This window comes from Pristis pectinata, chromosome 3 (genome assembly GCF_009764475.1).
Source record: "Pristis pectinata isolate sPriPec2 chromosome 3, sPriPec2.1.pri, whole genome shotgun sequence".
Taxonomy (NCBI): Eukaryota; Metazoa; Chordata; class Chondrichthyes; order Rhinopristiformes; family Pristidae; genus Pristis; species Pristis pectinata.
This window is the reverse complement of record NC_067407.1, coordinates 19348750-19370806: the sequence shown is the minus strand read 5'-3', so window position 1 is coordinate 19370806 and position 22057 is coordinate 19348750. Positions and strand designations below refer to the sequence as shown.

Sequence of the window (22057 nt, the reverse complement as noted above, 5' to 3'; positions counted from 1 at the left end):
GGGGCGGGGCGGAGCGGGCGCCCGTTTCCGTGCGGAGGGAGGCGACGGTGATGCAGGTGAGGTGGCGGGGGCCGGGGCCGGGGGGCCGGACGGGGACGGCCGGTCTGGGCTCCGGCTCCAGCTCCAGCCCCGAACCAGTGAAGAGCGCGGGGAACCATCCACTGCCCTTTCTTGCCGCTCTGAATCAAGTCTGGCGGCAGCAACAACGTTTCATTCACGTAGCCCCTTCCGACGCGGGAGGGTCCCCCGGTGGGACACCCGGGTGCTCACATCCACCCGGCTCTCGCCACAGGACGGGGTACCGGGCCGTGTGATCAGGGGGCTTGGTTGGCGTCCTGAAAGAGGACGGGGAGCCTTGGAGGTATAGGAAGGGAATTCCAACACCTGGACCCACTGTGCCACTGGTGGACTCACTGAAGTTAGAGAGGAGGAGGAGGAACTGGACGAGTGCCGATGTCTTGGAGGGCTTATGGAGCTGGAGGATATATCAGAGAGGGAGAAGATGATGGCGAGAGGAATTTATATAAGATTACACTTTATTAGTCACATGTACATCGAAACACACAGTGAAATGCATCTTTTTGGGGAGAGTGTTTTGGGGGCAGCCCGCAAGTGTCGCCACGCTTCTGGTGCCAACATAGCATGCCCACAACTTCCTAACCCGTACATCTTTGGAATGTGGGAGGAAACTGGAGCACCCGGAGGAAACCCACACAGACATGGGGAGAACGTACAAACTCCTTACAGACAGTGGCCAGAATTGAACCCGGGTCACTGGCGCTATAGTAGTGTCACGCTAACCGCGACACCACTGTGTCTGCCCTTCCTACACCTGTGTATGATACCCAGGTGCTAACATCTAAATACCTCATGCCAAGTCCTAGAACAGGATATCGGCACCTGTGCTCAAGAGCTTGGTTCACACGTTGTGTTTGAATGAGCATCCTAAAAGAGAAAGGAGAGCTTTAGAGGTATAGGAAGGGAATTCCCTCATCTGGACCCTAGGCAGCTGTTGCCTCTGTGGCACTTATTGAAGTCAGGGAGGATGGAGAGGCAAGAACTGAACGAGTACTAATATATTTGGGGTTGGGGGTGGTGTTTGGAGCTGGAGGATATAACAAAGAGGGAGAAGATGATAGAGAAAGGAATTTGAGGACAATGATAGAAATTTGCTCTTCTTCCAAAGAAGGATATTATGTTCAGTGCTCATAATGTGTTCTGCTAGAAATTAGGGAAACCCCAACACAGATTGTGTGACCACTTTGCAGAATTCCTCAGTTCAGTCTGCAAAGAGGACCCTTGGCTCTCAGTTGCCTGTCACTTTAATCCTCCATCCCACTCTCACTCTGACTTTTCTGTCTGTGGCTTCCAACAATGTTGTAACGAGGCCCAGTTTAAGCTTGAGGAACAGCACCTCATCTGCCATCTGGGCATGTTGCAGCCTTCAGGACTGTCAGATTTAGCAATTTCTAAAAACTCATTTGTTTGGTTTGTATCAGAACTGGCCACTTCTGCTGTAAGGTTCTCCATCTGTCATATTAACTCAATTTTTCTTTGTCCAGAAATACTGCCTGATCTACTGGTTTCAACAACAGCCCTAACATGCATTTCACAATTTTAACATATCCCTTTGTTATTTCTCTCGAACTGCTGTTTATCTAATAGTGGAATAAATCCACAAGCTGACTCAGGCAAAATAACAACCACTGAGCTGAGGGTCACAGAAAAACTGTAAACAAATTGAAATAATATGCGATGTAAGTGAAATTGCAGAATTTTAGTAAGCAGAGGCGTTGTCAGTAATGTGATGATGAGAAATTGTAAAATTGATACATTTAGGTGTATTGGAGTTTTCAGAGCAAAAATCATCAAAACGTTTCAGGTTTTTGTACCAAACATTTCATTGATTTTCCAAAGCTTGACAGGAGTGTCAGCAAACAGAAAATCATAGAATTGTTCTGGTTCCAAAAGTGACCTTTTAACCCATCAAATCATGGCTTCTATTAGAATAATCCCAGCCTCCATTCTTTCCCTCGTTATTAGTCTAAATCTTCTGTTCTTAATTAGCTATTCTCTCCCAGGCAGAGTAAAAGATGCCATTGTTTGAATCCTTGTTACACAGGCAGTTTAACAACGCCTAACATGTCTAAACAGAGAAGGCCTTGGTCCAATGGCCAGAAAGTCCAAGGTAATTACAGATGAGACTCTGATACACACATTTTGCTCTCAGTTGTGCTTGAATACATGACCACTCCCTCTGAGCATAGGCAAAGGTACAACTCATCCACATCCTCTGCCATCTCCCCCTCCCCACCAATCCTTCCTGAGTGTCTCTCTGTCGGTTCTTTCTCCCTCTCAGCTGCTCCCTCTTGCCTCTTTCCTTCTTAGACCCTTTCTTTCTTTCCCTCTCAGTTCTTATAACCTTCCTCCACTCTCCAGGATCTTTCTCAGGTCAGCAGACTATGACAACTGTGGTACAACAGGGAGGATCATTGCTGGGCTCCAGCTATGTAGTAACCTGTATCAACCATTTGGCTAGAGGGAAGAAGTTTCACGTTTCCAAGTTTGCTGATGACACTAAATTAGCTGAGATTGTGAACCCGAAGGATGGTGTAAAGAGACTTAAAGGAGATACAAAAAAGCTGAATGATTGGGCAAGAGTGTGGTAGATGCAGTGTAATGGGAAAAATGTGAAATTGGTGAATAAAACAGAATATTTTCAACAGGTGAGAGACTAGCTAATGTTAATATTCAAAGGGGCCAATCTATACAAAAGCAAGCCAAGATACGAGTGCAACAAATGATTAGGGAGGCAAATGGCATGATAACTTTTCTTACAAGAGGATTTGAGTACAGAGATAAGGATGTCTTATTATAAAGGCCTTGGAGGCGATTATATAATATGGAACCTGCACCTGGAGCATTGTGTACAGTTTTGGAATCCTTATCTAAAAATGGATATTATTGCTGTAGAGGGAGTGCAGCAAAGATTCACTCAGCTAAGGAGGTGAATTTGTGATGTCAGGAAAAATTAAGTATAGGAGAATGAAAGGTGATTTAATTGAAATTCTTACAGGGTTTGGCTGATGGAACATATTTCTTCCAGCTGAGGTCAAGAACCAGGGAGCAGAGCCTCAGAATGAGGGGAGATGAAGAGAAATTTCTGTACTCAGTGGGTGATAAATCTTTGGCATTCTCCACCACAGAAGGCTGGGGAGACTCAGTCACTGAGTTCATTGATATATTTCTGGATATCATGATTGTGATGAATGGTGGAGCGGATTCAATGGCATTGACACGATGCTACATCCATAAGCTTTTGGCAGTCGGGGGCGCAGTGGTATATCTGAACTCAATCTTTTGATAAAGTTTGGATTACCAGGACTCCCTGATACCACTCTTTATAAAATGCTGCCATAACGCCAAGGGAAATTGCTCTCGTTCCACCTCTGGAATTAAACTTTTGTAAAAATGCAATATTTTATTCAAAGTTTAATGTTCATTTTAACAGCCACAAGAAGAAAAGCAGTTGGAGGCATCGGTGGATGCAATTATCAGTCGCGTGGCCGATCTAAAGAACTCGTTGGCAGCTTTCATCCTGAAATTAGAAAATGAATTTGATCGAATGAACTGGTATGAAGCCCAATTGGAAAGCTGCTTTCTCTCTCTAATTCCTTTAATTCCATGTTACAAAGTACCACGCAACTCCAGGAATTGGCAATCCAGCTTGAAGAACTTCTGGGTTGGTTGTTGTGAGAAGTAGGAAATCAGAATTAGTGTCAAGGTTCAAGTTATTGAATTTTACTAGGGCACAATTGGTTGGTTTGTTCCAGCACCTAACCCAAGCTTCACCTACAATATTCCTGCTTATTAGAGCACCTTAGAGAGACCTTTATCATGTTGGTCTAAAAATTAGATCAAACATAACACTACTTTTTTTTTGCTGTAGATGTGGTTTCCAGGCTGTGGCCACAGAAATAGCTTACCAGTTGCATGGAGTTCTATAATGTCCTGTAAGGATTGTCCTGTAAGGGGTATGAGTGATGTCCAGCAGTGCTCTGTTCTGAGTAGCCTCCTTTTGTTTACTCTAAATTATCCTTTTGATCATCCAGAACCTTTATCACATATCCTGAATACATTCGGCTGACTCCTGCATTTAATATAAGTCAAACACTGGAAATCTGAAATGAAAGTATAAAATGCCGTAAGTACTTAACAGGACAGGCAGCACCTCCAGAGGGAGAAACAAATGAAATGTTTCAGTTTCTAATGAAGTGTCATGCTAACTGTTTGTCTCTGTACAAGTGTTGCCTGATCTGCTGAGTATTTCATTCAGAACCAGATTGAGTTTAAAGATGCTAGACCATTTATTAGCATACTTGTTTTTAGTCAACCAGACAGGAGTCTGCAATATCTTAGATTTTGGCCTTCCTTTTCCTTTCATTATTTGCAAAGGGGTCACAAAACTTTCATCACAGTATTGAGAAGGAATAGGTGGGGGTGGGGGAAGTTCCTTGACTGAGTTGTATTAAGGAGTAGTGAGCCGTTGTCAGAAGGTATATAGTTAACATTAGAACCATTGATGTTAGCAAGAACCAGCCTGCAAAATGTAACTCTCAAGCACTAATCAGTCTTATGTATTAAAATGACCAGTTTCCAAACTATTTTGGCTCACCGCTGTGATCATGCAGTTTCTGTTCCTCATAGAGAGTGGTACCAGCTGCACCTTGTGATCTCAAAACCAATTACTGCTTGTAAGTGTCAGTATGTTTGAAAATAGTATGACGGCTGGTTCTTGCCTATGTCAGTTGTTCCTATACTGTGTATCCTCTGTCTATGGCTTACTACTTTCTGATGAGCTTACATTCAAAAAATGCTTATTTTGATCCCATTTCTAGTTCCGATTAGGACTCTACACACAAAAAAAATTCGTCATGTTGTCTCCAAATTATGTTGCACTTCCTATCTGCTGTAAAATTTCCCACAGCTGCCTTTGCCTAACCTGTGTTGCAACTGTTCTGCAGGCCCTCAGTCTTGGATAACTTTGCCCTGGTATCTGGGCAGCTGAACACCTTGAACAAGCTCCTAAAGAATGATAAAACACCGCTTCTAAGAAATCAGGTCATCATCCCATTGCTGCTTTCTCCTGATCGTGATGATGAATTGATGGTATGTCATGAATCCAATTGCATCTACCATGTTATTTCACTAAAGCTAGGAATTTCTCACCCAATCCCTTTAGATAAGGTAACAATGGTGACTATCTACTTAATGAGGTGAGAATTGCAAAGGAAGTTGAATTCCCACTTTATTCTGGGTTTAATAGCAGAATAGTTCAATACTGAACAATTCATTTAGAGGGGAAGTCATGTACTCTGTTTTTCAAAAAGGCAGTATCGTGGAAAGCTGTCTGAAAGTGAAGCAATATAGTGGCCTAGGAAATGGGATGGGTTGATGCCTTAATAACAAGAGTGAAATGAACAGTATTTATCTTCATAACAGTGACATTCATCCCGATTTAATCAGGAAAGATGTGACACAAAAGCAAAATATTGCAGATACTGGAACTTACAAATAAAAGCAGAAAATGCCAGAGAAAACATGCCACATCAAGCAGCATCTATGCAGAAAAAAACAGTTATTATTTCAGATCGATGACCTTTCATCAAAATATTGACCTTAATACTTAGCACCTTCTCCACAAATGCTGCTTAACTTGAGTATTTCAGGAGGCAACTCAATCCTGGTGGGTCTCCCAGGAAGGTATAATTTTTCAAAATGCTTCTCAAAACCTTGCTGAGTTTAATAGGTGGAGGAGGAAGAGGTGGTTGGTAACAATCTGACATGGAAAAGTTGTGACTGTGATTCTGTAGTTCACTCTGTATGCAGGAGTGTAAGATTATTTAGGTTACATATTTTACCTGATGATAGCTTCCACAAATGGCTGCATTGGAATTTATGTCTTTACCTTTTAATCTTACAAATTCATACAGCCCTGCTGTGATAATTAATTCTGTTTCTGGTGAAGTGTTTTCTATAAATTATATAAGGTCTCATTATATTTTCAGTCTTAAAAGGTGAAAAATATCAAGTGCTGAACCAACTCCATATAGCTAAATTAATTATTTAGTTACAATTAAATGATTTATAGAGGCAAACAATATACATTATAGAAAGGGAATTATATCTAGAATAGCTACTTAAAATTCATCTGTTTTCCTCTCAATGCAAAGTGCTTTGGCACATGTTCCTGTGCTTGAGCAGCACCAAAGGAATATGAGCAACCATTTCTGAAGCAAAAGCAAAGCATGAAGGATACTGGAAATCTGAAATAAAACAAAAGGTGCTGAAAATACTCAATAGGTGACCTTCACGGTCATCAACCTGAAAATTTAATTCTATTTATCTCTTCATGAATACTGCCTGTAATGCTGAGTATTTCCAGCATTTTCTGTTTTCTGAAAAATTACCCCTCCTACTGATGCCTCCTTGATGGTATCTTATGATGGCACGATTTTATTGTCAGAAGTGAAAAGTGGTTGCTACAGCAAAAGCCTGCACACACTCTGGAATGCCACTTTTAAATTATAATGCCTCTCCTTATTCTTCAACCAAATGTATCACGTCACATTTCTCTTTGTTAGATTTCATCTGCAATGTGCTTCCCCATTCCAACAGACTGGTCGGTGTCTAACACTTCCAATGCATGCTCTCATTTTACAGATTTTGAAATTGTGCCCCGTGCATCCAAGTCCAAATCATTAATATTTAACAAGTAAAGCAGTGGCTTTAGTACAATCCTTGGGGAACACCATTGTACAATTGAGAGACACCTAACCAACTACCATTCTTGTTTCTTGCCTCCAAGGAAATTTCATACTGCTGGAGCATTGTATTGGTACTATTATTTATTATTCCATTTCCATCAGTTTTGCAGACAGGCCTATTATGTGGCATTTTATTAAGTGCTTTTTACTCTATCCTTGCCCTGTTCTGGAGGAAAAGGGATGAGAGCAGAGATGCAAGAAATACATGAGGCACACTCAAAGACTCTGCTACACTACAGTAAAAGTCACAGTTCAGGAATAGGAAGAAACCTTACCTGTGTACAAATTCTTGTCAGAACAGATACTTTGACTCAGAGACAGAGATCCAAAAAGGGAACAGAAGATGGACGGTGTGAAGGTGTGTGCAAGGTGAAATTTGACAGCAAAAGATATGAAAGTTTTGAGTTCTGTATGAGTGCAAGAAACAGCACTAATACAAAAATCAATGTATCAGCGAAAAGATTCAGGAAGGAAACCTGAGTGGTAGTGAAATTATTTTTATTTAGTTAAATATAATTTGCCTTTAATAAATCTGTGCTGATGTTTATTTCCCAGATATCTATTCACATTGTGTCAGATTATTATTTCTAACAACTTTCCCACCACTGAATTTAGACTTTCCTGCAGTTCTTGGGTTTATCCTTATAATCTTTTTTGAACAAGTATCACTTGCAATTCTCAGGAGGCTTAGAAGTTTTTGGCCAGTACCTCTGCAATTTCCATGCTTACTTCCCTCAGCAACTTCAGAAGAATTCTGTCCCAACTTGGTGATTACAGAACTTTAGTGTAATTTTGGAGAGAATATTGATTTTCTTTCAAAACTATATAAAACTGGACCTTTTGGTCTAGGGAATTACAAGTGTCAAAACTTTCAAAAATTATGACCTTGCCTGCTGATTCATGTCTTCCTTTCATAGAAACTAACGGAGGGTCGAGTTCCAGTTTTCAGTCATGAGGTGGTTCCAGATCATCTCCGGACTAAACCGGATCCAGAAGTCGAAGAACAGGAAAAGCAATTGAGTGCAGAGGCAGCACGTCTGGCACCTGATGTAGCTCAGGTATAGCATCATTGACATTTGGAAATATAGTTTGGTTATAATGAAAACAAATGAAGGTAGAAATGGCGAGCAGAAAATAACAGGTGATCTGCTGGAGAAAAAAAAAGAGGGGATTGAAATAGTAAACATGTCGGGTATGTTCAATCAAACAAAGCTACATGAAAACCTAAGGACCAATGCAGATAAAATGATGTAGTTGAGAAACAAAAGATTTGTGTCACTTTATTGGTATGGTTTGAGGATTAGTTAGTGGACAGAAAACAGAGTAGAAACAAATGGGTATTTTTCAGGTTGGTAGGTTGTAACTACAGGGGTGTTGCAGGTATTGTTGTGTGAGAAATTGAGAAGGTGAGGAGTTGGTGGAGGAGATGGTAAAATGCTTAAGCAACACAGCAGGTGAATTTAACATCTGAAAGTTTGTTAATGCTGACTCTGTCCCTTTTTATCATTCACCTTTTGAACATTAATCCTTGAATTGAATGAAGGCTGATGGTCTTATGGGCTGATGGGGAAGGCAAATTCAACAGTGAACGTTAATAGAAAATTGATATGTTATTGTAGAGGAGGAATTTACAGAATGACAGGGAAAGAGCAAGATACTGGGACCAATCATACAATTCTTTCTTAGAGTCTGCAAAAAAAATTGGCACAAAAGCGCAACAGAAAAAAATGATTCAGCTGTAGAAAACAAGAAAAGTTAAGATAATATGTCAAAGGAAAAGGCTTATAATGTTTACAACAGTGAGTCTGAGGATTGGGAAAATCTCAGAATTCAGCAAAGAAGGATCAAGAAATTAATAAAGAATGGGAAATAGAAAGTGAAAATAATCTAATGCAAAATGCACTGTAGAAGCTTCTATAGATGTCCATTTTAACTCTCAGTGATTCATGCACAAGGATGGCCAAGTCCCTCTACATACAACTTTCAAACTCTCACCATTTAAAAATAGTCTTTTCTACTTTTTGCACCAAAAACAGTTAATGTGGGCTCCTTACTGAATAAGATGAGAAAAATTATATCATGGAGTAAAGAAATAGCAAAGACAAATATTTTGTTGTTCCTTTGTTTAAGAAGGGCAATAGGGATATTTCAGCAAATTATAGGCCGGTGAGACTTACATCAGTGGTACAAAAATTATTGGAGAATTATTCTGAGGGATAGGATCTACTCACATCTAGAAAAGCATGGACTTAATAGGGATAGTCAACACGGCTTCGTGCAAGGGAGGTCCTGTCTTAGAAACTTAATTGAGTTTTTCGAGGTGACGAAGGTGATTGATGAGATTATGGCACTGGATGTTGTTTGACAAGGTCTCTCAAGGTAGGCTGATCCAGAAGATTAAGGCACATGGGATCCATGGTAGATTGGATTCAAATTGGCTTGACCATAGAAGACAGAGGGTAGTGGTGGAGGGGTGTTATTCTCACTGGAGGCTTGTGACCACTGGTGTTCTGCAGGGATCAGTGCTGGGACCTCTGTTGTTTGTGATATATAGAAGTGATTCAGACAAAAGTGCAGCTGGGCTGATTAGTAAGTTTGTATTTGATACAAAAATTGGCAGAGTTGTGGATGATGAGGAAGGTTGTCAGCAAACAGCAGGACATGAATCAGGATTTTGCGTTGTAACTAGCAGAACTAGCAAGTCATTGGATGTGATGTATTTGGATTTTCAGGCCTTTGATAAGTTGCCACACAAGGTCAGAGTACGGCCACATAATTAGAGTGTGTAAGATTTGAGGTAATGTACTACCATGGATTGAGGATCAGTTAACAGACAGAAAACAGAGGAGGAATAAGCAGGTCATTATTGGGTTAGGAGGATGTGACTAGTGGGATGTCACAGGGAATCAGTGTTGGACCCCAGCTGTTCATAAGCAGTTGGATGAAAGGCCAAGTGTAATATGTCCAAGTTTGTTCCTGATACAAAGCTGCAGGTGCACAAGGACATGGCAGATGGGATACATTGTGGGAAAATGTAAGGTCCATCATTTTGGTGTAACAAAATAGAATAGTGGAACTTTTTCAAATGGGAGTTTGAAATGGGTTAGTGTTTGGAAGGACCTGGGTTTCCTTGAACACATATCACTGAAAGTAATAAGCAGGTTCAGCAAGCAATTTGGAAGCCAAATGAATAGTGGGATTACATTTGCTATCATCCAATCTGTAGAGACTATTCTAGAATACATGGAATTTTGGAAGGTGGCACCATTTTTAAAACTGCGGGAGGCAAATCCTCAGATCCTGGGGACTTGTTGGCTTTCAGTCCCATTAATTCTTCCAATACTGCTTTCTATGTAACTGAAGCTAGTTTCTTATACTCCCTCATTCAATCTAGGTGTATTGTTACAAAAGTAAAGATGCCTTACTGAAATCAAATGTTTCTCTAATAAGATCACTCTTTAATATCGTATACAGACCTGGTTTCCTTTTTGTGAACTGATAGAGTGAGTACAACTAAGATTCACCAGATTTATTCCTAAAATTGTTGGTGGGGTGAATTGTCCAGTGAAACCAGTCTAGTTTAGGCAGATCAGACTGTGTCTAAATTCTCTAGAAAATAGAAGAATAAGAGGTGATCTCATTGAAACATAATTCTTACAGGCTTGACAGGATAGATGTAGGAAAATGTTCCCCTGGCTGCGGTATCTAGAGTCAGGGTCATTCAGGGTTGAGGATAAGAGAATATCTCTTCAGCCAGAGGGTGGTGAGTCTTTGGAAGGCTGTGAAGGCTCAGTCACTGAGTATATACTTGAAGGAAATCAGTAAAATTTTGATTATTAAGGCAATCAAGGGATATTGGAAACTGACAATGAAATAAAATAGGAACTATGATCTTACTAAATGGTGGAACAGGCGCAAGGGGCTGAATAGCCCACTTCTGCTGCTATTTCTTCATATGAAACTCCAACCTTGTTTTTTTAAAAAAGTCAATTTTCCACTCCAGAACTTCCAGTTATTTCTACCCATTTAATCTTGTGTTCAGCCTATACACCTTATTGCAAGTATCATTTTGCAAATGAAGGGCACAAACTAAGTGTAAAATTTCAAGGTTATAATGGAATTAATGTATTAATTTGCTGAACATGTAATGTCTCAACATAATTTTACTCATTTGTTGCTGCCATTGCAGAAATACGTCCAGTCTATGAACAAAATGTGCAGCAACCTACTTGACAAACTCAACAACACCCGGGATGAGCGTGAGACGGAGAGTGGAGGTATGCAACAAACAAAATAATTTATAATTGTTTCAATGCATTTTTATAATTTGAAAAATGCTTTGAAATTTGTGAAAAACATCATTACAACATAGCAGAAGAATCAGATTATTCAGCTAGTAGTGCTGAACCTTAATTCAAAGTCGATGCCTGTATTTTAACATTTTTCATCATCCATCTACACGCTGCTGGTAACGGGGATAGCCAGAACAGTGAAATCTTTGAAAATGTGTCATTTGTGCCCTGTTGCATCTGCCAGCATGCCTATTATTAGTTGCTGAAAAGAAGAGTCCCTGAACCGTGTTGTGTATGGTAGTTAGGTAAATTCAGCCCCTCAGTATGCGAATTATGGCCCTTTGGGCTAAATACCAACAGTTAATTAGTTTTTCTCCAATACAAGCTCTGCCTTCATCAAATCATGAAAAAGGATAGGAGGCAAAAAATAGAATCTATTTCCTAATTACTAAAATTGTAGTAGTTACTTTTTTATATACAGTATATATAAAAGCACTATGTTTCTTCTGTATAGTCAAGTTTTATAGCTACTGCTAAAGAAATGCCCTGGATATGACTGACTGACTGCAGTATCCAGATTTTAAAACATGCACGGTAAATTGCTGAAGTCTGGAATTCATTGACTTATTTGAAAGACTGAATTTGGTGTTTAATTTTCTCTGAGTGTCATGGATGGAGCCTTCTCACTGCATCACTTGAAGTCCTGTAGCCCTCCAGACCTCGCTGCTAGACTCTTGTACATGGAAGCGATTCAGGCTAGCAAGATCTGGCCAATTATAATGTCATAGAGGAATGTAATAGTAATCAGAACTTACAGCATTTGGATTTGCAATGTTTCTTTTAGCTTTGCGACAGAACAAGCAGACCTTTAATCCAGCCGATACAAATGCTCTAGTGGCAGCAATTGGATTTGGAAAAGGATTATCCAAACCAATCAGACCACAGCCCCAAGGTGGACCAGTCTCCTCAGGTCAGTCTGTACCAGGTAGTGGCCTTCAAGGAGGTCCAAGCCTGGCACAGGTATCAATTCAAGGTGGGCCAAGCCAACAGGGAATGCCTGGACAAGTTCCATCACAGCAAGGTCAGCCAGGTAAGCAGTGCAAATACTGGATCAGTTCTCCCTTCTATTGTGTTGCTGGAAAGCTATATAATTGTCAAAGCCATGGTTATTTCTGTCTTATGACCCTTTATAATACAAATTAAAATTTTTATTAATCATCTTGAAAACCTCAGTTGGATCATCTCAAAATTTATGTACTGTAGTTAGTGACCTCTGATTATCCAAAAGCATTTTGCAACCAAAGAAGTATTTTTGGGCTGTAATCTGTGTTTTAATGTCAGCATTTTTCTTTACTCTGTGTGTTCCTATAATGATGTGATACATAACCAAGTATGTTTTAGCAACATTTTGTGTCTGTATTTACTCGAGAGTCAGACAGAGAGGAAAAAAGAGTAGTGAGATCATGGACCATATCCGGATTACGGAAGAGGAGGTGCTTGCTGTCTTGAGGAGAATTAGGGTGGATAAATCCCCAGGGCCTGACACGGTGTCCCCTTGACCTTGTGGGAGGCTGGTGCAGAAATTGCAGGGACCCTGGCAGAGATATTTAGAGCATCCTTAGCTATGGGTGAGGTGCCAGAGGACTGGAGGATAGCTAATGTTGTTCCGTTTTTTAAGGAAGATTCTAGGAATAAGCCTGGAAATTATAAGCCGATGAGCCTGACGTCAGTCGTGGGTAAATTATTGGAAGGTATTCTGAGGGACAGGATATATAAGTCTTTGGATAGACAGGGCCTGATTAGGGATATTCAACATGGCTTTGTGCATGGCAGGTCATATCTAACCAATCTGATAGAGTTTTTCAAGGAGGTTACCAGGAAGGTTAATGAAGGGAAGGCGGTGGATGTTGTCTACATGGACTTCAGCAAGGCCTTTGACAAAGTCCTGCATGGGAGGCTGGTCCAGAAGGTCAAGTCGCTTGGCATTCAGGATGAAGTAATCAATTGGATTCAATTTTGGGTTAGCAGGAGAAGCCAGAAAGTGGTAGTAGATGATTGTCTCTCTTATTGGAGGCCTGTGACTAATGGTGTGCTGCAGGGATCAATGTTGGGCCTATTGTTGTTTAATGATTTAGATGATAATGTGGTAAACTGGATCAGCAAATTTGTGGATGACACTAAGATGGAGGGCATAGTGGACGGCAAGGAAGGCTATCAAAGCTTGCCAAGTGATCTAGATCAGCTGGGAAAATGGGCTGAGAAATGGCAGATGGAATTTAATGCAGACAAGTGTGAGGTGATGCACTTTGGGAGGACAAACCAGGGTAAGACTTGTACAGTGAATGGTAGGGCTCTGAGGTGTGTTGTAGAACAAAAGGACCTGGGAATACAGATCCACATTTCCTTGAAAGTGGCATTGCAGGTAGATAGGGTCGTAAAGGGAGCTTTTGGCATATTGGCCTTTATAAATCAGGGCATTGAGTACAAGAGTTGGGATGTTATGTTGAAGTTGTATAAGACGTTGAGGCCAAATTTAGTATCGTGTGCAGTTCTTGTCACCTTCCTGCAGGAAAGATATCAATAAGCTTGAAAGAGTGCAGAGAAAATTTACACGGATGTTGCCGGGAGTTATGGACTTGAGTTATAAGGAAAGGTTGAATTAGTTAGGACTTTTATTCCCTGGAGCGCAGGAGAATGAGGGGAGATCTTATAGAAGTATACAAAATTATGAGGGCTATAGATAGGGTGAATTTATGCAGGCTTTTTCCCCTCGGGTTGGGTGAGACTAGAACTAGAGATCATAGGTTTAGGATGAAAGGTGAAATATTCAAGGGGAACCTGAGGGGAGGTACTTCACTCAGGGTGGTGTGAGTGTGGAATGGGCTGCCAGTGGAAGTGGTGGATGCGGGTTCAGTTGTAACATTAAGGAGAAGTTTGGATAGGTGCATGGATGAGAGAGGTACGGAGGGCTATGGTCTGGGTGCGGGTAGATGGGACTAGGCAGAAAACCAGGCCAGCATGGACTCAATGGGCCTGTTTCTGTGCTGTAGTGCTCTATGACTCTATTGAGCAATAACTATTTAAATGATGTTGGCTAAGTATAGGTGTTTCTTCTGCCAAGCAAAAACCAATATATTGGAGCAAAAACACAAAATAAACCATCTATTGATCATGAAGGATGCTGGATAATTATCAGAGGTGGTGGATCTCACTTCCTATACCTTCTATGTGCTAGATTAGAAGTATAAAAGTGCTTCCCTTCAGTTTTATATTTTCTCTTCTTTTTTCCTCCAGGTAAGATGCCAAGTACTATAAAAACAAACATCAAGTCTGCGTCAATGCATCCGTATCAGCGATGAGCCCTGAGGCAGAGACATTGCCATAAATTGACATATTTAGTGCAAGCAACAACCCAAGATGAAAGTTAACTTGGTTGATAGTTTGAAGGTTCTTTAGAATTTAAGCATTTGTATATTTGTAAAATTTGATTCATTAATCATAATACATGCCACTTGAGGTGGCACATTGATATTAAATACAATGCATATGTAAGGCACTGCTAAACCTTGGAAAAGATTTTTTACAAGAAATCTTCAGTGTATAGCTTTCCTTCTCCGCCAAACGTGTGGGTTCCAAATGATGTCCTGCAGGTAGATTTACTGTAATTAAAGAATGATTTTTACCTTAGAGTGGTTAGCTTTTACATGTTTTTGACCAGGTTTACTTAACTATGTCTTATGCATAAATAAGTTTTACGTCATGTGAAACATTTTTTTGCATTTTAAAGCTGTCTTAAAAGGTATACCCAATAACTACTAGTTAATACCCATTAAGTTGTTGTTTCCCTCTCCCTCTTAAAAACCTTTATTTATATGTGTCTTTTTTTAAAAAACTATATGCATCCAACATCACTGGATGGTTTGTATAAAGTATGTAACCATTGGTTTAATAAAGAATTTTTTACACTTTCCCTCTGCTTTGGTGCCCATTCGCACAAAGACAAATAAGTTTATAAATGATTATAGGGATTTTTTAGGTACCAGTAGCTTAAAAAATTATCTTCCCCCACCCAACTCATTTTTCTCTTCCTCAATTCTGACAGAATCCCAAATCAGAAACATTAACTGTTTCTCTTTCCACTGCCCAGCCTGCTGAGTTTTTCCAGCATTTTCGGCTTTTATTTCCGATTTCTAACACCTGCAGTTTTGTTTGATTTTTTTTATATAGAAATGATCCTCCGATCACTAAGATTTTTGTGCACTCTCCTTTCAGCACAATCTTTTTGCCCACCTACACTAATCCCATTTGCCTGCGTTGGGTCCACTTGCCTATTTAAGTGCCCAGACAATTTTAACTGTGTGTCTGTACGTTCATGTTCCACCATTTTCTGGTGTAGCATCTTTGTGTCACTTTGGAGACTCTTTTAATCATTCTAGTAGTTTTCTTAAGTGAAAAAGTCACTGCTTTGCTAAGCAAGATGCTTGAGAAGCAATATGACTATTATTGAAAACAAAACTTCTTTCTAATTCTCAGTAGGGAATTCCCAGATTTTTGACAGCAATGATGAAAGAATGATGAATTATTTCCAAATCGTGATGGCACACAACTTTTGCGTGGCTGTGGGGTCTAGAAACTATGTGGAAGTGACAGTGTTCCCACTTTTATAGTGTCCTCACTGGTAAAAAGTTCAAGTGTTAGGGAGGTTCTAAGTAAGGAGTTTTAACAGATGAAGTGCAATTTGTAATGCCACTCAATTCACCAGTGGTGCAGTAGTGCAAGATAAGCAGATTGATTTGATTTGAATGTTGCTGGAGCTACATGGATCCAGGAAAGTGGAGAGTATTACATCACACAGCCTAATGTATGTTTTGTTGACTATGGAAAGGCTTTGGGGAGTCATGTGGTGAGTCACTTGCTCTCCAGTGCTGTACCAACAAATATGCTGTCTCTCGGCTAAGACAATAATCCAAGTCTTGTGTACTCTCTCATGCAAGTATGAAAGATCCCACAGTGCTATTTTTAAAAAGAGCATAGGTGTTCTCTTTGCGTTCTGCACAATATTTCTCTCTCAATTAATCAGTTTTTAAAAAATCCAGTTGTTTAGATAATAATGTGGCAGGAAACTGTAGCTAGCAGAGAAGTAGTGTATGGAATTCAGTCTGGAGAATTGAGAGATGTGTTTGGGGAAACAAAGGTGGCAATAAAATCCTGATGCACTTATTGTAGAGAAGCAAAGACTTAGGCCAGCCACAGGTCTCAGGGTAGGTAGCTAAGATTATTAAGACCTTGGGATACCTTATTGACTGAGGCATTGAATACAAGAGCAGGAAGTAATTTAATTGAGAAAAGATTAGCTAGACTTCTTTGGATCAGGGGCATCTGAGGGAAGGTGTACAAGATTGAAAGGCCTGGCTAATGTGTCTCTTTACCCATTTTCTTTAGTGAATGGCAACATTTCAAGACCATAGCTTGAAGGTGGTGGGTAGAAAGATTAAAGGGGATCAAATAAACTTCATCACCCCCCAGAGGGTGGTGAGGTTTTGGAGATGCAGCTACAAGAGTAATGGAGGCAGAAACCCTCGGATTTAAAAAAGTGCTTACCAGTCTTGATATACCATAACTTGCAAGTTTACAATTCCAAAGCTGAAAAGTTTAGTTGGCATGTATATGATAGACTGAATAGTCACTTCCCATGGAATAAATTCTGATTATTAGCACATTGTTTGTGGGAACTCGCAAACTGGCTGCCTTGTTTCTCATAGCAAGGCTCATACAAGGATTTATTCACTTCAAAGCTCTTTGTAATATCCAGAGCATTAAAGGGCCTGTAAAAATGTAATTGAAAATCAAAATTGCAGATGCTAGAAATCTAAAATAAAAACAAAGTATGAAACACCTAATAGGGAAACAAAGTTAATGTTGTCTAAACAGGGACTCAAAATGTTAACTGTTTTACTCTCTGCCACAACCCCAAACTGCCTTGATGAGAAGAGCAGTCACACTTGCCTCTAGAACGCAGCTGTTTATATTTGTATCAGGGCTGTAATGAATGAGATCTGGAGCCAGCTGGTGCTACCACAAACCAAAATTGGTTTCAGTAAGCATATTGGTGGTACAGGCACATTGACTGCATTGCCCCTTTCACCACCTTGTTATACATCAGGTGGAGATTGATAGGTTAGCAATTGGCCAGATTGAGTGTGTCTGCTTTCCATTGCAGGGGCAGATATGGACAACTTTCTAGTTCTGTATACTTGTCTGAAGTGGCAAGCTTTTCCCATACAGCTTCTGGAGATATTGCTACATCTATTGTCCATTTTCATGATTGTGGCAATCTTAGGCACTGTAACCCTTCCTATATCCAGTACATATAGACCATTTCTCAGTATTATGCAGAGCCTAATACGAGTGCTAAAGAATAAACATTTGTGTAAATAATGGAGGTGGAATAGACAATGAAGAGTGCCAGGAATACAGGACTTTGATCTGATTTGTTGATTGTGGAAACCTATAGCTCCATCTAGAGCTACGTTTAGCAAGCATGCAGTCCTGCATTGAAAAAACTGCTGGAGGAACTCAGCAAGTCAACCAACAACTGGGAGGCGAAGGGATAGTCAACATTTCAGGTCTAGACCCTGCATGAGGACAGAGGGGAACTAGACAGAATACAGATGAGAGGGAGGGGTGAGGTAGCAGCTGATAGGCAGTAGGTAGAACCATGCAAGGAGGAATATGGAGTCAAGTGCAGGAGGGGTGGAATCAGGAGGGTGGCCTGTAGGTGCCAGGTGCAAGGGAGGGAAGGGGGAGGTGGAGGTGGAGACAGAGACTGGAAGGTGATAAATTGAATGAAGCTGCAGATTCTAGAACCTGATAAGTAAGGAACCAGAGGGGAGGGGATAGGAGAACCAGTGTGTGGGTGATGGACAGATGGAACCAGCTGGGGAAAGGGTACATGAAAACAGAAGGAGAGAGAAAGAAAGCACAGGGAGTGTGGGTTACCCAAAACTGGAAAATTCAATGTTCATACTATTGGGTTGTAGGCTACCCAAGCAGAATAAGAGGTGCTGTTCTTCTAGCTTGCATTTGGCCTCAGCCTGGCAGGAGAGAAGGCAGAGGACTGACAGGTTGATGTGGGAATGGGAAGGTAAGACAAGTTCGAAAGGTCTCGAAGGGCAAGGACTCCGGACAGAGTCTTTGGAGTTAAAATGATTTATTTATAAAAGACAAACGGGCGGGACAGGATAACGGGGGCAACACACACACACACACGGGTGATCACGAGTCACAACAAGGGTGATATGTACACACACACAACTGGGTACAAACAAATCAAGGAAGAAACAATGCAATGCCTGCCGCCCTCCTTGACTCAGTGCAAGCATCGGCTCGATGATCCCAGTGATCCTTAACTAATTTCTATTAAAAACAGGCAGGTAGGAGAGGGGGAGATGTGGCACTCTCTATCATGCTGGAGAACTGGGGGTGGAGCCAGCCCAGGTAATTCAAAGAAGCCAAATCGCTCAGGGCCAGGTACAAAGGTGTTTTACAAAGGTCAAGTGTGTACTCTAATGGGTTGGTGGAGCCAGACCTTGATTGACAGCACTGTGGCTTTCAACCATGTGATCAATGGTGTCACATGACAGCATGACCCTTCACAACACAGAAGGGGAATTGAAACCACCATGAAATCAGGTCAGGATGGCCAGTGTAGACATAATATAGGTGTTCTGCAAAATGGTCTCACCGATGTAGAGGCAGCCACATCACAACCACTGAATACAGTAGACAAGGTTGGAGGTGTATGCAAATCTTTGTCTGACCCAAAAGGACTGTTTGGGTCCCTGGATGGCAGTAAGGGAAGAGGTGTAGGGACAAGTGTTGTACCTCCTATGGTTGCAGGGGAAAGTGTCAAGGGATGGGGAAAAAGTAGGTGGGTAGGGATCAGCAAACCAGTCACAGAAAGAAGGATCCCTGCAGAAAACAGAAATGGGTGGGGATGGGAAGTGACTGGTGGTGGGATCCTGTTGTGGCTGGCAGATATAGCAAAAAAGGATGTGCTGGATGCGAAGGCTAGCAGGGTGAAAGGCAAGGACCAAGGGAAGTCCCATCTCTGTACTGTTTGGGTTTTGGGGGGGGGGTGGTGCTGGGCACGAGGTTGTTGGTAAGATTAAGAGTCCAGGAAATGTGAGTGAGGGTTTCTTTAACCATAGTAGAGGGGAAACCACATTTCCTGAAGGATATTTCAAATGTCTTGGAGCAGAAGGTCTCAACAACTTACTGGAGGAATGCAGTGGATTTTTTTTTTTGCACTCTGGATTTCAGCAGACTCTTGTGTCTCCATGTAACCCTGGCTTTTAAGCTTTGAGGTTGGCTCTCAATTTTCAATACCTGTATCTGACAGTCATTGAACCAAGACCGAGCTCTTGCCTCAGTGGTAATTTGACATAGTGAGATATGGAGCAAAACACGAGGGGGAGGAGTCACAGATTATGGTGAAATGTAACTTCACTGTTGATGGCCCACTGTGCCTCAAATACAGTTATAGCCAATTAAATATTTCTAAATTTACTAGTCCTGGTGCCTCATTACTGGATGGAGGGCAATTACAGAGCAAATGCATTAATTGTTCAATTGGAATCAAGGTTTGGAAACAAGTCAAAATGTTCAGCATCTCTCCCCGCCCCCCCCCCCACCCCCCCATATACACCCAGCATCTCTCCCATGATGGCAGCCTTAAATCATTAGGGATTCAATTACTATAACATTAAATTGGATAAGAAACAAGCATCCTCCAACAACTCTCTGGTGCAGGAATTAACACAAATGAGACAACATGAAACAAAATTCCAGTGGCAACAGATTACAAAAGTCATTGATAAAGAGGGAAAACTGGCAATTCAGGGAATAAGCCTCTATGCTTTAAATCTAGCAAGCTGTCAGGTGATCCCCATTCCAGTAAGTATAAAAACAGAACACACATTTTGAGTTTTGAAATTGAGTTTATTTCAGTGTCAGAGAATTCCTATTGAAACTTGCTCCTGTGATATCATAATCCCAGAGATTTTCCTTCACTGTTCTTTTGTTCACGGGGATCTGTTTTAACTGTATGAAAACGATTTGCAAAGAACTAAAGATGTACTTGTACTGCTTTTCAAGTATTGTACTTCAAAAAAAAGCTAATGGAGCTCTATAGCTGAGGTGTGCCATCAGCAGTTTATCCTCAAGGATGGCGTCACATGATGCTCATCACCACAGACAGCTGGCACCTACTGCAAGGAAAAAAAGTGTACACCCAGCATCAACCCAACTCCTATTATTCTGTAGCTTTGGGTTGGGATAGTAGACAGAAGGTAAAGGCTATTCAGAATAAAGTAATGAATATATAAGCAATAATCATTAAGCAGCACCTATACTTCAATTTACTGTCTTTTTTCAAAAAAATTGGTGTCTGCTGCCTAATTATGCAGCTAGTTATAGCCATGGTATTCATCTCAGTAGATCTCGCCAGCATCCAACAACTCACTATGGAGGGCCTTTGAGAACTACCCTCATTTGGCATGTTGTTCAGTCCCCAGTAATAACAGATCAAAAGGAAAAGGGTTACTCATGGGTTTCACCGCCTACAGGGTATTTAGCAAGTGATAAAGCTTTTTAATTGACTCTCCTTTTCCCCCACCCAAAAAACATTAATAAAATTTGATCCCTGCTGTATGGAAAACAATAACACTGTCCCACTAAGCAGCTATTTCTTTTAAATATTGTGGTTTCCTTCATTCCCAAAATATACAGCAACATTGCTAGATTCAAGCAAATAAAAGTGTAAAATATTTAATTATATTTAGTATAATGTTACATATATTGATGGAGACTGATGCTTATTTTTAAACTAGATATTATATTATAAATTACTAAAGATAGGCTCAACCAATTGGGCCATTTCAGAGCACTTTGACATAGCTTTCAACTGCACAGCGTGATGGTGGCTAGAATCAACAGCATTATGGGTTTAATTGTCTGCAGGTCTTTGAGGAAGGGTTAAAAGCCAACACCGTTACACTTTTAGTTCTTTGCAGATCTGGAGGAATTATTAAATCCAACACTGGTAGAATAGGATAAGAAGCTGAAAAATTGCACATTCAACTGCTCTAAATAGAGCATGTCCAAGGCTAGCCTCCAACACAGACCAGCACTGAACTGACCTTTTAGTCAGAGGTGTGGAGCTTCCTCTCCCATGTCATACAGTCTGCATTATCCTTGCACCCCCAATGCCAATTAAACAAGTGCAATGATTCCAAACAAAATTCAGACTCGATTAACCACAAGCCATTTGTTAATCACAGAGGATCCTTAAAACATTAGGTCAGACTTCTTTCCCCAGGTTAAATGCCAACATGGTGCCAAAGTGATTAATCGGCTTCATGAAATTCTCAAGTCAAGTTCAAAACCAGATACTTGCTGCACCCTCCCTCCTGAAAACTTTCCAAAACACAAAAATACAATAATTGGTGTTTATTAAAAAGTTATCCATTGTTACTTTGTCTTCACTTTCCCATTCATCACCTCCCCATTTTCCAGCAAGTGCCCACCATTTTCCACGGCTGGTTTGCCATTCTTCACAGCTGCTTTGCATTTGTGTTCCATGCTCTTGGGCAGCCTCCTGCCTTTGGTGTAGGCCTGGTACCAGAAGTTGGAAAAAAGGATAAAGAAGAATGTTCCATACATCCACACAAGATGGATGAAGATGGGGAACTGGTAATCACAGTGATCCATGAAGTAGTACTGGGTGACGTGCAATGAGACAACAATGAACTGGACCTGAAAGATAGGAAAAAGGGAAAATGAAAAAGTTAAACAGGTGCTACAATATTCACCACAGGACAGTACACTAACTGGAAACAGTTGAACTCAGATGGACAAAGTTTATTGCTGGCTTTATCA

At 40.8% G+C, this 22057-nt stretch overlaps 2 protein-coding genes across 4 annotated transcripts in view; one reads left to right on the top strand and one right to left on the bottom strand.

The window, feature by feature from the left end:
* On the top strand, positions 1-15089 carry med8 (mediator complex subunit 8). The gene is made up of 7 exons (XM_052011122.1): positions 1-56; positions 3512-3633; positions 5025-5169; positions 7745-7885; positions 11017-11104; positions 11964-12209; positions 14414-15089. The coding sequence occupies exons 1-7, from the start codon at positions 51-53 to the stop codon at positions 14476-14478; spliced, it is 813 nt and encodes a 270-aa protein (XP_051867082.1). The 5' UTR covers positions 1-50; the 3' UTR covers positions 14479-15089.
* Positions 15090-19777: 4688 nt separating this feature from the next.
* The window catches only part of LOC127567913 (elongation of very long chain fatty acids protein 1-like), a 72668-nt gene continuing 70388 nt past the window's right edge, over positions 19778-22057 (bottom strand). For 2 of the 3 annotated variants that reach the window (XM_052011111.1, XM_052011113.1), the window contains exon 9: positions 20087-21934. In XM_052011111.1, coding sequence (XP_051867071.1) covers positions 21650-21934 — 285 coding nt within the window. In that variant the 3' untranslated portion in view covers positions 20087-21649. Of the gene's footprint in view, positions 21935-22057 lie in introns of all 3 variants that reach the window. The other variant, XM_052011112.1, reaches the window with a different exon arrangement.